General features: G+C 56.4%; 1 protein-coding gene across 1 annotated transcript in view; it reads left to right on the plus strand.

Annotated features, from left to right (window-relative positions):
- The first annotated feature begins 9490 nt into the window (after positions 1-9490).
- Positions 9491-13340, plus strand: part of LOC140203204 (ras-related C3 botulinum toxin substrate 1) — a 28362-nt gene continuing 24512 nt past the window's right edge. Inside the window, exon 1 of the mRNA XM_072269156.1 lies at positions 9491-9630. Coding sequence (XP_072125257.1) covers positions 9596-9630 — 35 coding nt within the window. The 5' untranslated portion in view covers positions 9491-9595. The remainder of the gene's footprint in view (positions 9631-13340) is intronic.

Below are 13340 nucleotides of genomic sequence, written 5' to 3' on the forward strand. Positions count from 1 at the left end.
CAATTACAACCAGCTTCGTTATTGTGTGACGTGTGGGGTGTCCGGGGAGGGGTGGCACCTCTGTCGTGTCCAGTGTGGGCAGCTCATCCACCCGTGTTGCCCACCGGACACGCAGCTCCCACCCGTGGACCCCACCGGACACGCAGCTCCCACCCGTGGATCCCACCGGACACTCAGCTCTCACCCGTGGTTCCCACCGGACACTCAGCTCCCACCCGTGGTTCCCACCGGACACTCAGCTCCCACCCGTGGACCCCACCGGACACGCAGCTCCCACCCGTGGACCCCACCGGACACGCAGCTCCCACCCGTGGATCCCACCGGACACGCAGCTCCCACCCGTGGACCCCACCGGACACGCAGCTCCCACCCGTGTTGCCCACCGGACACGCAGCTCCCACCCGTGTTGCCCACCGGACACGCAGCTCCCACCCGTGGACCCCACCGGACACGCAGCTCCCACCCGTGGACCCCACCGGACACGCAGCTCCCACCCGTGTTGCCCACCGGACACGCAGCTCCCACCCGTGTTGCCCACCGGACACGCAGCTCATCCACCCGTGGACCCCACCGGACACGCAGCTCCCACCCGTGGACCCCACCGGACACTCAGCTCCCACCCGTGGACCCCACCGGACACGCAGCTCCCACCCGTGGACCCCACCGGACACGCAGCTCCCACCCGTGGACCCCACCGGACACGCAGCTCCCACCCGTGTTGCCCACCGGACACGCAGCTCCCACCCGTGGACCCCACCGGACACTCAGCTCTCACCCGTGGTTCCCACCGGACACTCAGCTCTCACCCGTGGTTCCCACCGGACACTCAGCTCCCACCCGTGGACCCCACCGGACACGCAGCTCCCACCCGTGTTGCCCACCGGACACGCAGCTCCCACCCGTGGACCCCACCGGACACTCAGCTCTCACCCGTGGTTCCCACCGGACACTCAGCTCCCACCCGTGGACCCCACCGGACACTCAGCTCCCACCCGTGGATCCCACCGGACACTCAGCTCCCACCCGTGGACCCCACCGGACACTCAGCTCCCACCCGTGGACCCCACCGGACACTCAGCTCTCACCCGTGGTTCCCACCGGACACTCAGCTCCCACCCGTGGACCCCACCGGACACGCAGCTCCCACCCGTGTTGCCCACCGGACACTCAGCTCTCACCCGTGGTTCCCACCGGACACTCAGCTCCCACCCGTGGACCCCACCGGACACGCAGCTCCCACCCGTGTTGCCCACCGGACACGCAGCTCCCACCCGTGGACCCCACCGGACACTCAGCTCTCACCCGTGGTTCCCACCGGACACTCAGCTCTCACCCGTGGTTCCCACCGGACACTCAGCTCCCACCCGTGGACCCCACCGGACACGCAGCTCCCACCCGTGTTGCCCACCGGACACGCAGCTCCCACCCGTGGACCCCACCGGACACTCAGCTCTCACCCGTGGTTCCCACCGGACACTCAGCTCCCACCCGTGGACCCCACCGGACACTCAGCTCCCACCCGTGGATCCCACCGGACACTCAGCTCCCACCCGTGGACCCCACCGGACACTCAGCTCCCACCCGTGGACCCCACCGGACACTCAGCTCTCACCCGTGGTTCCCACCGGACACTCAGCTCCCACCCGTGGTTCCCACCGGACACTCAGCTCCCACCCGTGGACCCCACCGGACACTCAGCTCTCACCCGTGGTTCCCACCGGACACTCAGCTCCCACCCGTGGACCCCACCGGACACGCAGCTCCCACCCGTGGTTCCCACCGGACACTCAGCTCCCACCCGTGGACCCCACCGGACACTCAGCTCCCACCCGTGGTTCCCACCGGACACTCAGCTCCCACCCGTGGTTCCCACCGGACACTCAGCTCCCACCCGTGGACCCCACCGGACACTCAGCTCTCACCCGTGGTTCCCACCGGACACTCAGCTCCCACCCGTGGATCCCACCGGACACTCAGCTCCCACCCGTGGACCCCACCGGACACTCAGCTCCCACCCGTGGACCCCACCGGACACTCAGCTCCCACCCGTGGTTCCCACCGGACACTCAGCTCCCACCCGTGGTTCCCACCGGACACTCAGCTCCTACCCGTGGACCCCACCGGACACTCAGCTCCCACCCGTGGACCCCACCGGACACTCAGCTCCCACCCGTGGACCCCACCGGACACTCAGCTCCCACCCGTGGTTCCCACCGGACACTCAGCTCCCACCCGTGGATCCCACCGGACACTCAGCTCCCACCCGTGGACCCCACCGGACACTCAGCTCCCACCCGTGGACCCCACCGGACACTCAGCTCCCACCCGTGGACCCCACCGGACACTCAGCTCCCACCCGTGGACCCCACCGGACACTCAGCTCCCACCCGTGGTTCCCACCGGACACTCAGCTCCCACCCGTGGACCCCACCGGACACTCAGCTCCCACCCGTGGTTCCCACCGGACACTCAGCTCCCACCCGTGGACCCCACCGGACACTCAGCTCTCACCCGTGGTTCCCACCGGACACTCAGCTCCCACCCGTGGATCCCACCGGACACGCAGCTCCCACCCGTGGATCCCACCGGACACGCAGCTCCCACCCGTGGATCCCACCGGACACTCAGCTCCCACCCGTGGATCCCACCGGACACGCAGCTCCCACCCGTGGATCCCACCGGACACTCAGCTCCCACCCGTGGATCCCACCGGACACGCAGCTCCCACCCGTGGATCCCACCGGACACTCAGCTCCCACCCGTGGTCCCCACCGGACACTCAGCTCCCACCTGTGGCTCCGAGTAGCTGACAGTGCCCACACCCCAGTACACCACCTCGACAGGTGAGGGTAGCCAGCGAGTACCTCAAAGTAAAATTTATTACAGTATCAGAATACATACTAGTCACCATTTGCAACCCTTTTTCATGTGGGAAAATGTATAGAATAGTAATTGTAAACAGGATCAATGAACAACAAACTGCGGTCAGCTTTGGTCGATGATATTTATAGTGAAATCCAATGAGCAGGAAGACAGTTCTGCAATGCTTTGTGGTGAGCCAAAGGTATGACAAGGCACAGAAGTCATGGTCATCCATTGCAATACCTCTACCAAAGGACCTGGAGATCCAAGGTTGAGAGAGTGGATCTGTCCCAGTGCAGCAGCCTCCCCACTTTAACAACTCTCCCACACAGGTTCCACCATCTTTGTTGGAAATAGTGGACAACCAACATGCAAGACATAAGGGACGTAATGGTGCTGGACATTACGGACATCATGGACCTCCAGAAACAAAACTCTGCCTTCCATGGGTCATGGGTAGTCATGGGTATAGAGAGAGTAGAGCAGTGGGCTAAGCACACATACTTGAGCTGTGCCAGTGTTGATTGTCAGCGAGGTGGAGATGTTATTTTCGATCTGCGCAGGCATTGGTCTCCTGGTGAGGTAGCCAAGGATCTAGTTGAAGAGGGAGGTACAGAGGACCAGGGTTTGGAACTTGTTTATTAGAACTGAGGGTATGATTATGTTGCACTCTGAGCTATAATCAATAAATAGCAGTCTGTTGTGATTCTGCAGTTTATTCTGCGTTCTGTTATTGTTTTACCTTGTTCTACCTCAATGCTCCGTGTAATGATCTGATCTGTGTGAACAGTATGCAAAACAAGCTTTTTTCTGTGACAATAATAAACCAATTCCAATTACAATCACTACTATCCATATACACCACATCCAATGTTTGCTCTAAGGTGTGTACATGCGTGCACAAAGGAATTTAAACCGCACACAAAAGTTTGTCAGCCTCTACCTTGTTGGCATGTTAGGTATATTTCATGATAGTACACAATCATGCTTCCATTTCCAGTTTCTGATGTGGACGGTTTACAGCATCATTTAGCAAGCAAATCACATACGGACGGTGTGCAAAAGCTCCTGGTGAGAAAATCTTTCATTACCCATTACAGGCCTGCTACGTATGTGTTGTGAGAGTGCAGATAAATGAGAGCGAAAATGGTCAAACCCAGAGGAGATCGAAGTTCTTTATTATCAGTGTTTTGCTAGCTGTTAAAATGAATACCTGCAGATAAAATTCAGTGCACGCATGATGTTGTTACTGGGCAAAAAATTGCACAGCACAAGATTTTTGCTCACACCGGTCATTACAAATTAGACCACAATTTGTTTTACTAATTTTATTCCCTAAGTTTGTTATAGTTGGGGGTGGTAATGGGAACAAGCTCTCACTACCTATTAAATGCTCCTAATGGCCTCCGACAACCAAGTCCAGCTCCTGACATTCACATGTGGCTTAGCTACTAAGCCCAGCGGAACAGTTTCTACTGACAGGAGAAGGGACAAAGACGGGTTACTGACGCCGTAAAACCAGTCGCTTTGGGCAGATGGGGCTCATCAGCCGTGGTTGGCAGCTCACCTGGGAGAAGGAAAACTCTGATCTCAAACCTCCGCTGCCTTGCGGCTAGACCCACTCATGGGGAAGGCTTTGGGAGTAAATCCTGAGAGAAAGCCTGGAGCTGGAGTTCCTAAGGCAGTCCTGCGTTGAGTTCAACACTGACCGGCAACTCCTGCAGTGCCACTGGTGCCAAACTGTATCGGTTTCTGCCGTTCCTTTGGATTCATCAGCTGTGTGGAGAGGGGGAGCAGCTTGCTCTCCGTATCGTATTGCTCTGGCTTGTGTGTCACGTGGACAGCTGGGACACATCATCCATGGTCGACCCCAACCAATGGATGGCCTCAAGTTTTGTTAACTTAACCCCTTAAAAAACTTGATCCGGATGATGAGACATATCATGCCCCTCACGAGTCGACACTCCACCTTACTGTCCGGCTTCTAACTGGAACCTGATTTGAAATGATGAGCAAAGACTTTTAGAGATTTACTTTACTTTACTTTATACTTTATTGTTGCCAAACAATTGGTACTAGAATGTACAATCATCACAGCGATATTTGAGTCTGCACTTCACACTCCCTGGATTACAAATATTAAATATTAAAGATATTAAAAATAGTTAAAATTAGTAAATATTAAAAATTTAAATTATAAATCATAAATAGAAAATAGAAAAATGGGAAGTAAGGTAGTGGAAAAAAGCCGAGAGGCTGGTCCAGGTATTTGGAGGGTACGGCCCAGATCCGGGTCAGGATCCATTCAGCAGTCTTATCACAGTTGGAAAGAAGCTGTTCCCAAATCTGGCCGTACGAGTCTTCAAGCTCCTGAGCCTTGAAGGGGGACGAAAAGTGTGTTGGCTGGGTAGGTTGTGTCCTTGATTATCCTGGCAGCACTGCTCCGACAGCGTGCGGTGTAAAGTGAGTCCACGGACAGAAGATTGGTTTGTGTGATGTGCTGTGCCCTGTTCACAATCTTCTACAGCAACCAAAATCTCAAAATCAAGTTTATTGTCACCAGGTGCACAAACACGGTAAAAAAAACTTACTTGCTGCAGTGTCATAGGCACACACTATCAGAGAGACAGTAAAATTAAAGGTAAATTATATACAGATATGGGGTCAGCTGAATAACATCCCCGAGTCCTACCTGGCAAATGGCAAAGTAAACTTGATAATAGAATTTTCAAATGGAATGATTGATGAGTCGGATCAAGGGAGAGTTTTTTTTCCCCCAGCACAGAAAATAATATCAGTTTGAAATCCCATCTAGACTGTTTAAAAACTAATTGTGCAGCAAATAAGGAGGTAAAAAAGATTCCACAATAGCACACACAAAATGCTGGAGGAACTCAGCAGGTCAGGCAGCATCTGTGGAGAGGAATGAGCAGTCAATGTTTCGAGCCAAGACCCTTCATTGGGACTGGAAAGGAAGGGGAGAAAAGCCAGTGTAGCAAGGTGGGGAGGGGGGAGGAGTACACGCTGGCAGGTGACAAGTTAGACTGGGTGGGTCGGAGTAAGAAGCAGGGAGGGGTCATGCCTTCTCTAACCACTTGCACTGAAACTATGGCTTTGGATCCCAAAGATCCCTCTTTTCCTCCACAATGCTTAGAATCCTGTCCTTAGCCCTATATTCTCCCTTCATGTTCCACCTTTCCAAAAGTGTGACTGTTTACATGTAAAAGGCGGGCAAAGTCGAAAGGGTGAATACGGGACTGAAGGTGTTGTATTTGAATGCGTGCAGTGTACAAGGTAAGCTAGATGAACTTGCAGCACAGTTTCAGGTTGCCAAGTATGGTGTTGTAGGTATCACTGAATCATAGGTGAAAGATTATAGCTGGGAGCTTTACGTCCAAGGCTTAGAATCAAAAGGGAAGCAGGAAGGAAGAGCAGGAAGGCAGAGGGGGCGGTGTTGCTCTAACATAAGAACTAGGAGCAGGAGTCAGCCATCTGACCCGTCAAGCCTGCTCTGTCATTCAATAAGATCATGGCTGATCTGACCATGGACTCATCTCCACTGACCTGCCTTTTCCCCATAATTCCCCTACCATGCAAAAATCTATCCAACCTGGTCTTAAATATATTTACCGAGGTAGCCTCCACTGCTTCATTGGGCAGAGAATTCCACAGATTCACCACTCTGGGAAAAGCAGTTCCTCCTCACCTCCATCCCAAATCTACTCGCTCGAATTATGAGGCTATGTCCCCTAGTTCTAGTCTTGCCTACCAGTGGAAACAATTTTCCTGCCTCTATCTTATTTATCCCTTTCATAATTTTATATGTTTCTATAAGATCTCCTCTCATTCTTCTGAATTCCAGCGAGTAAGTTCCTGGCAACTCAATCTCTCCTCATAGTCTGGAATCAACCTGGTGAACCTCCTCTGCACCACCTCCAAAGCCAGTATGTCCTTCCTCAGGTAAGGAGACCAGAACTGCACACAGTACTCCAGGTGTGGCCTCACCAGTACCCTGTATAACCTCCCTGATCTTGAATTCAATCCCTCTAGAAATGAAGGCCAACATTCCATTTGCCTTCTTGACAGCCTGTTGCACCTGCAAACCAACCTTTTGTGATTCATGCACAGGCACTCCCAAGTCCCTCTGCACAGCAGCATGCTGTAATTTTTTGCCACTTAAATAATACCTGTAATCTAATCTTCCATTTTTCTTTCTAAAGTGGATGACTTCGGATTTACCAACATTGTATTCCATCTGCCAGACCCTTGCCCACTCACTTAACCTATCTATATTTCTCTCTGTAGACTCTCCATAGCTTCCGCACAATTTGCTTTTCCACTTAATTTAGTGTCACCAGCAAACTTAAATACACCACACTCGGTCCCCTCTTCCAGATCATTAATATGTTTTGCAAACAGTTGTGGGTCCAGCACTGACCCCTGCAGCACACCGCTCACCACTGATTGCCAGCCAGAGTCCAGGGTAATACCCATGTATCCCAACTCTCTGCTTTCTATTAGTTAACCAATCCTCTATCCATGCTAATACATCACCCTCAACTCTATGCATCCTTATCTTACGGATAAGTCTTTTATGTGGCACTTATCGAAGGCCTTCTGGAAATCCAAGTAAGTAACGTCCATCTGTTCCCCTCTATCCACTGCGCTCGTCATATCCTCAAAGGACTCCAGTAAGTTTGTCAAACAGGACCTGCTTTTGCTGAATCCATGCTGCGTCTGCCTGATGGATCCATTTCTTTCCAGATGCCTCACTATTTTTTCTTTAATGATAGCGCCAAGCATTTTCCCAACTACAGATGTTAAACTAACTGGCCTACATTTACCTGCCTTTTGCCTACATCCTTTTTGAACAGTGGTGTGACCTTCACCTGCTTCCAATCTGCCGGTACCTGGCCAGAGACCAGAGAATTTTTGTAAATTATCACCAAACCCTCTGCTATAACCTCTCCCATTTGTTTCAGTACCCTGGGATGCATTTCATCAGGCCCAGGGGACTTGTCTACCCTCAGGCCTACAAACTTGCTCGGCACTACCTCTTTAGTGATAGCTATTGTATCAAGGTCCTCACCTCCCATTGCATCCATAACGTCTATCTTAGGCATGTTAGACGTGCCCTCTACCGTGAAGACTGACGCAAAATATTCATTCAAAGCCTCTGCCACTTCCTCATCAATTCCCCCTTCTCAGCCTCCAAGGGACCTACATTCACTTTAACCCTCTTCTCGCTTTATATAATTATAGAAACTTCTACTCTCTGCTTTTATATTTTGTGCTAGTTTATTTTCATAATCTAGCTTCCCTTTCTTTATTGCTCGCTTAGTGGTTCTTTGTTGCTTTTTAAAGTTTTCCCAATCTTCCAGCTTCCCACTAGTCCTTGACGACTTTGTACGCATGAGCTTTTAATTTGCTACCTTCCTTTTTTTCCTTGGTTATCCAAGGCTGACTCTCCCCACCCTTGCTGACCTCGCTTTTAACTGGAATATACTTTTGTTGAGCACCGTGAAAAATCTCTTTGAACGTCTTCCACTGTTCCTCAACCATTCCACCATATAACCTGCGTTCCCAGTCTACACGAGCCAAATCCTCCCTCATCCCATTGTAGTCTCCTTTGATTAGGCATAATACACTGGTTTTAGATCGAACTATTGCACCCTCCACTTGCAATTACCTCTGTTGGTAAAAAATTAAATCAAATCATTAGAAAGAGGTGGTATAGGGTTGGAAGGTGTTGAACCATTGATAGTGCTAAGGAACTGCAAGGGTGAAAAGACCCTGATGGGAGTTGTATACAGTACCCCAAACTGTAGTAAGAATGTGGCCTACAAATTACAACGGGAGATAGAAAGTGCATGCCAAAAGAGCAATGTTACAATAGTCATGGGTGACTTCAATATGCGGGCAGATTGGGAAAATCTGACTGGTGCTGGATCAGAGGAGGGGGGATTTCGAGAGCGCCTCTGAAATGGCTTTTAGGGGAGGTTGTGGTTGGGCCCAGAGGAGGTTCCGCTATTCTGGATTTGGTGTTGTGCAATAAACAGGAATTGATTAGAGAGCTTAAGGTAAAAAGAATCCCTAGAGGAAAGTGATCATAAATCCAAGATATATATAGGAATCAGTCATTTATCGGAACCTGACAAACTGAGTTTAAAAAGGTGCAAGAGCAGTGACTGTCCACTGGATGGAGCGGAGGTACAATGGCTCCAAGCGACGGCGCAGCGCTGCAATGACCTTGGGAGCCGCTGGGCGGGTGGCGCTGCTGAGCGAGGTAGCGGTAGTATCTCTGAAAGCGGGGAGGCGCCGCTGCGCTGAGAGGAGTGGCTGTAGTGGCGGCGCTGCTGAGAGCCGCAAGGGGACGGGTTGGCTGCAGTTTCCCTGGGAGCTGCCGGGCTGGGTGGCGCTACCGACTCGTTGGGGCGGTCTGGCCGTCCTGTCTTTCGCGGCTGGGGGTGCGTCGCTGCTGGGAGCCGAGAGGGCGGGTTGGCTGCAGTTTCCCCGGGAGCCGTCGGGTGGGGCGGCGCTGCTGAGCCCGAGGAGTTATGTGCAGTATCCCTGGGAGACGTCGGCCGGGGTGGCGCTGCCGCAATTCCCGTCCGAGCCCGCGGGGAGGCGGCAGATCCTGGTTCCGGAAGTGGGGGTTGGTAGGGCTGGGCTGGACTGGACTTCCGGTTAGGGAGCGAGGCTGCGGTGAAGAGGGACGCGGAACGCTGGACTGATGCAGGCGATCAAGTGTGTGGTGGTGGGCGATGGGTGAGTGTCGCCGCCGTCGCTCCTCGGCTCCGGGCTCCGGGCCCCTTCCCCTCACCTAGTCCGGCCGGGAGCTGCTCTCTTCTCTCCCCCTACCCCTGCCGTCCCGCCCTCCTGGCCTGGGCCCCGGTTTCGGCAGGAAAATCTCCGGGCGGCAGCCCCGCCCTTCGTCGCCGCCCCCCAGTCTCCCCCTCCCCCCCAACTTGCTCGTCAAAAACTCCGGCCCTTAATATATCTCCCACCCCTCCATCCCCACCCCTTCCCCCCCCCGTTCCCTATACCCGACCCTCCCTCTCCCCCCCGCTCCCAATCCCGACCCTTCCCTCTCCCCCCTCACTCTCATTCCCGACCCTTCCCTCTCCCCCCTCACTCCCAATCCCGACCCTTCCCTCTCCCCCCCTCACTCCCATTCCCGACCCTTCCCTCTCGCTCCCAATCCCGACCCTTCCCTCTCCCCCCCTCACTCCCATTCCCGATCCTTCCCTCTCCCCCACTCACTCCCATTCCCGACCCTTCCCTCTCCCCCCCTCACTCCCAATCCCGACCCTTCCCTCTCCCCCCCCTCGCTCCCATTCCCGACCCTTCCCTCTCCCCCCCTCACTCCCATTCCCGACCCTTCCCTCTCGCTCCCAATCCCGACCCTCCCTCTCCCCCTCACTCCCAATCCCGACCCTTCCCTCTCCCCCCTCACTCCCATTCCCGACCCTTCCCTCTCCCCCTCGCTCCCATTCCCGACCCTTCCCTCTCGCTCCCAATCCCGACCCTTCCCTCTCCCCCCCTCGCTCCCAATCCCGACCCTTCCCTCTCCCCCCCTCACTCCCAATCCCGACCCTTCCCTCTCCCCCCCTCACTCCCAATCCCGACCCTTCCCTCTCCCCCCCTCACTCCCATCCCCACCCCTTCCCCCTCCCGCTCCCTATACCCGACCCTTCCCTCTCCCCCCCGCTCCCATTCCCGACCCTTCCCTCTCGCTCCCAATCCTGACCCTTCCCTCTCCCCCTCGCTCCCAATCCCGACCCTTCCCTCTCCCCCCCGCTCCCAATCCCGACCCTTCCCTCTCCCCCCCTCGCTCCCATTCCCGACCCTTCCCTCTCCCCCCCTCACTCCCATTCCCGACCCTTCCCTCTCGCTCCCAATCCCGACCCTCCCTCTCCCCCTCACTCCCAATCCCGACCCTTCCCTCTCCCCCCCTCACTCCCAATCCCGACCCTTCCCTCTCCCCCCCTCACTCCCATTCCCGACCCTTCCCTCTCCCCCTCGCTCCCAATCCCGACCCTTCCCTCTCCCCCCCTCACTCCCAATCCCGACCCTTCCCTCTCCCCCCCCCTCACTCCCATTCCCGACCCTTCCCTCTCCCCCCTCACTCCCATTCCCGACCCTTCCCTCTCGCTCCCAATCCCGACCCTCCCTCTCCCCCTCACTCCCATTCCCGACCCTTCCCTCTCCCCCCCCCCCTCGCTCCCATTCCCGACCCTTCCCTCTCCCCCCCCACTCCCATTCCCGACCCTCCCTCTCCCCCCGGCTCCCAATCCCAACCCTTCCCTCTCCCCCCCCCTCGCTCCCATTCCCGACCCTTCCCTCTCCCCCCCTCACTCCCAATCCCGACCCTTCCCTCTCCCCCCCTCACTCCCATTCCCGACCCTTCCCTCTCCCCCCCCTCGCTCCCAATCCCGATCCTCCCTCTCCCCCCACTCCCAATCCCGACCCTTCCCTCCCCCCTCGCTCCCAATCCCGACCCTTCCCTCCCCCCCCTCACTCCCATTCCCGACCCTTCCCTCTCCCCCCCCGCTCCCAATCCCGACCCTCCCTCTCCCCCCCCCACTCCCAATCCCGACCCTTCCCTCTCACTCCCATTCCCGACCCTTCCCTCTCCCCCCCTCGCTCCCATTCCCGACCCTTCCCTCTCCCCATCGCTCCCATTCCCGACCCTTCCCTCTCCTCTCTCCCTCGCTCCCAATCCCGACCCTCCCTCTCCCCCCTCGCTCCCAATCTCGACCCTTCCCTCTCCCCCCCCTCACTCCCATTCCCGACCCTTCCCTCTCCCCCCCCTCGCTCCCAATCCCGACCCTCCCTCTCCCCCTCACTCCCAATCCCGACCCTTCCCTCTCGCCCCTCGCTCCCAATCCCGACCCTTCCCTCCCCCCCCTCACTCCCATTCCCGACCCTTCCCTCTCCCCCCCCCGCTCCCAATCCCGACCCTCCCTCTCCCCCCCCCACTCCCGATCCCGACCCTTCCCTCTCCCCCCCGCTCCCTATACCCGACCCTTCCCTCTCCCCCCCTCGCTCCCAATCCTGACCCTCCCTCTCCCCCCCACTCCCAATCCCGACCCTTCCCTCTCCCCCCCCACTCCCAATCCCGACCCTTCCCTCTCACTCCCATTCCCGACCCTTCCCTCTCCCCCCCTCGCTCCCATTCCCGACCCTTCCCTCTCCCCCCCGCTCCCTATACCCGACCCTTCCCTCTCCCCCCCTCACTCCCATTCCCGACCCTTCCCTCTCCCCCCCCTCGCTCCCAATCCCGACCCTCCCTCTCCCCCCCACTCCCAATCCCGACCCTTCCCTCTCACTCCCATTCCCGACCCTTCCCTCTCCCCCCCTCGCTCCCATTCCCGACCCTTCCCTCTCCCCCCCCGCTCCCTATACCCGACCCTTCCCTCTCCCCCCCTCACTCCCATTCCCGACCCTTCCCTCGCTCCCATTCCCGACTCTTCCCTCTCCCCCCCGCTCCCTATACCCGACCCTTCCCTCTCCCCCCCCTCACTCCCAATCCCGACCCTTCCCTCTCACTCCCATTCCCGACCCTTCCCTCTCCCCCCTCGCTCCCATTCCCGACCCTTCCCTCTCCCCCCTCGCTCCCATTCCCGACCCTTCCCTCTCCCCCCTCGCTCCCATTCCCGACCCTTCCCTCTCCCCCCCCGCTCCCTATACCCGACCCTTCCCTCTCCCCCCCTCACTCCCATTCCCGACCCTTCCCTCTCCCCCCTCACTCCCATTCCCGACCCTTCCCTCTCCCCCCTCGCTCCCATTCCCGACCCTTCCCTCTCCCCCCTCGCTCCCATTCCCGACCCTTCCCTCTCCCCCCTCGCTCCCATTCCCGACCCTTCCCTCTCCCCCCTCGCTCCCATTCCCGACCCTTCCCTCTCCCCCCTCGCTCCCATTCCCGACCCTTCCCTCTCCCCCCTCGCTCCCATTCCCGACCCTTCCCTCTCCCCCCCCCCCCGCTCCCTATACCCAAATGGGTGCCTTTCCCCAACCCCACTCCCGGACGTCCTCTCACCCCACCGGGCTCTTCTCCTCACCCAACCCCACTGGCTGTCTTTTCATTTCTCCCACCAACTCTCTACTCGTAGACCCGTTCACACAGTGGAGAACAAACCGGCTCTGGTGTTTACGACCTAGTGGATTATTTGTACGTTTTCTTGAGGAATTGGTAGTTTTTACAAAATTCTAGGCAATTGTCTTGAGTAGTTTTCTGGACGATTCTGATAATTCCTTCGTCACCCGAGGTTCAGGCAGACTGGAGATCTGTACAGTTTGTAAATAGCCTGTGCTGTTTGCTTTGGTACATAATTTTGCATTTCATATGTACTCATCTAAAAGATCGGTGAAGTGTTCTTTAACTTTCTACCAACATGCTCCGAGTCCCATTCCTTCTGCTAACTTGCATTACCACCTGGTTAAAAATGCCCTGATTATGTTCTCTTAAGTCTTCC

The sequence above is a fragment of the Mobula birostris genome, chromosome 9 (assembly GCF_030028105.1).
Source record: "Mobula birostris isolate sMobBir1 chromosome 9, sMobBir1.hap1, whole genome shotgun sequence".
Taxonomy (NCBI): Eukaryota; Metazoa; Chordata; class Chondrichthyes; order Myliobatiformes; family Myliobatidae; genus Mobula; species Mobula birostris.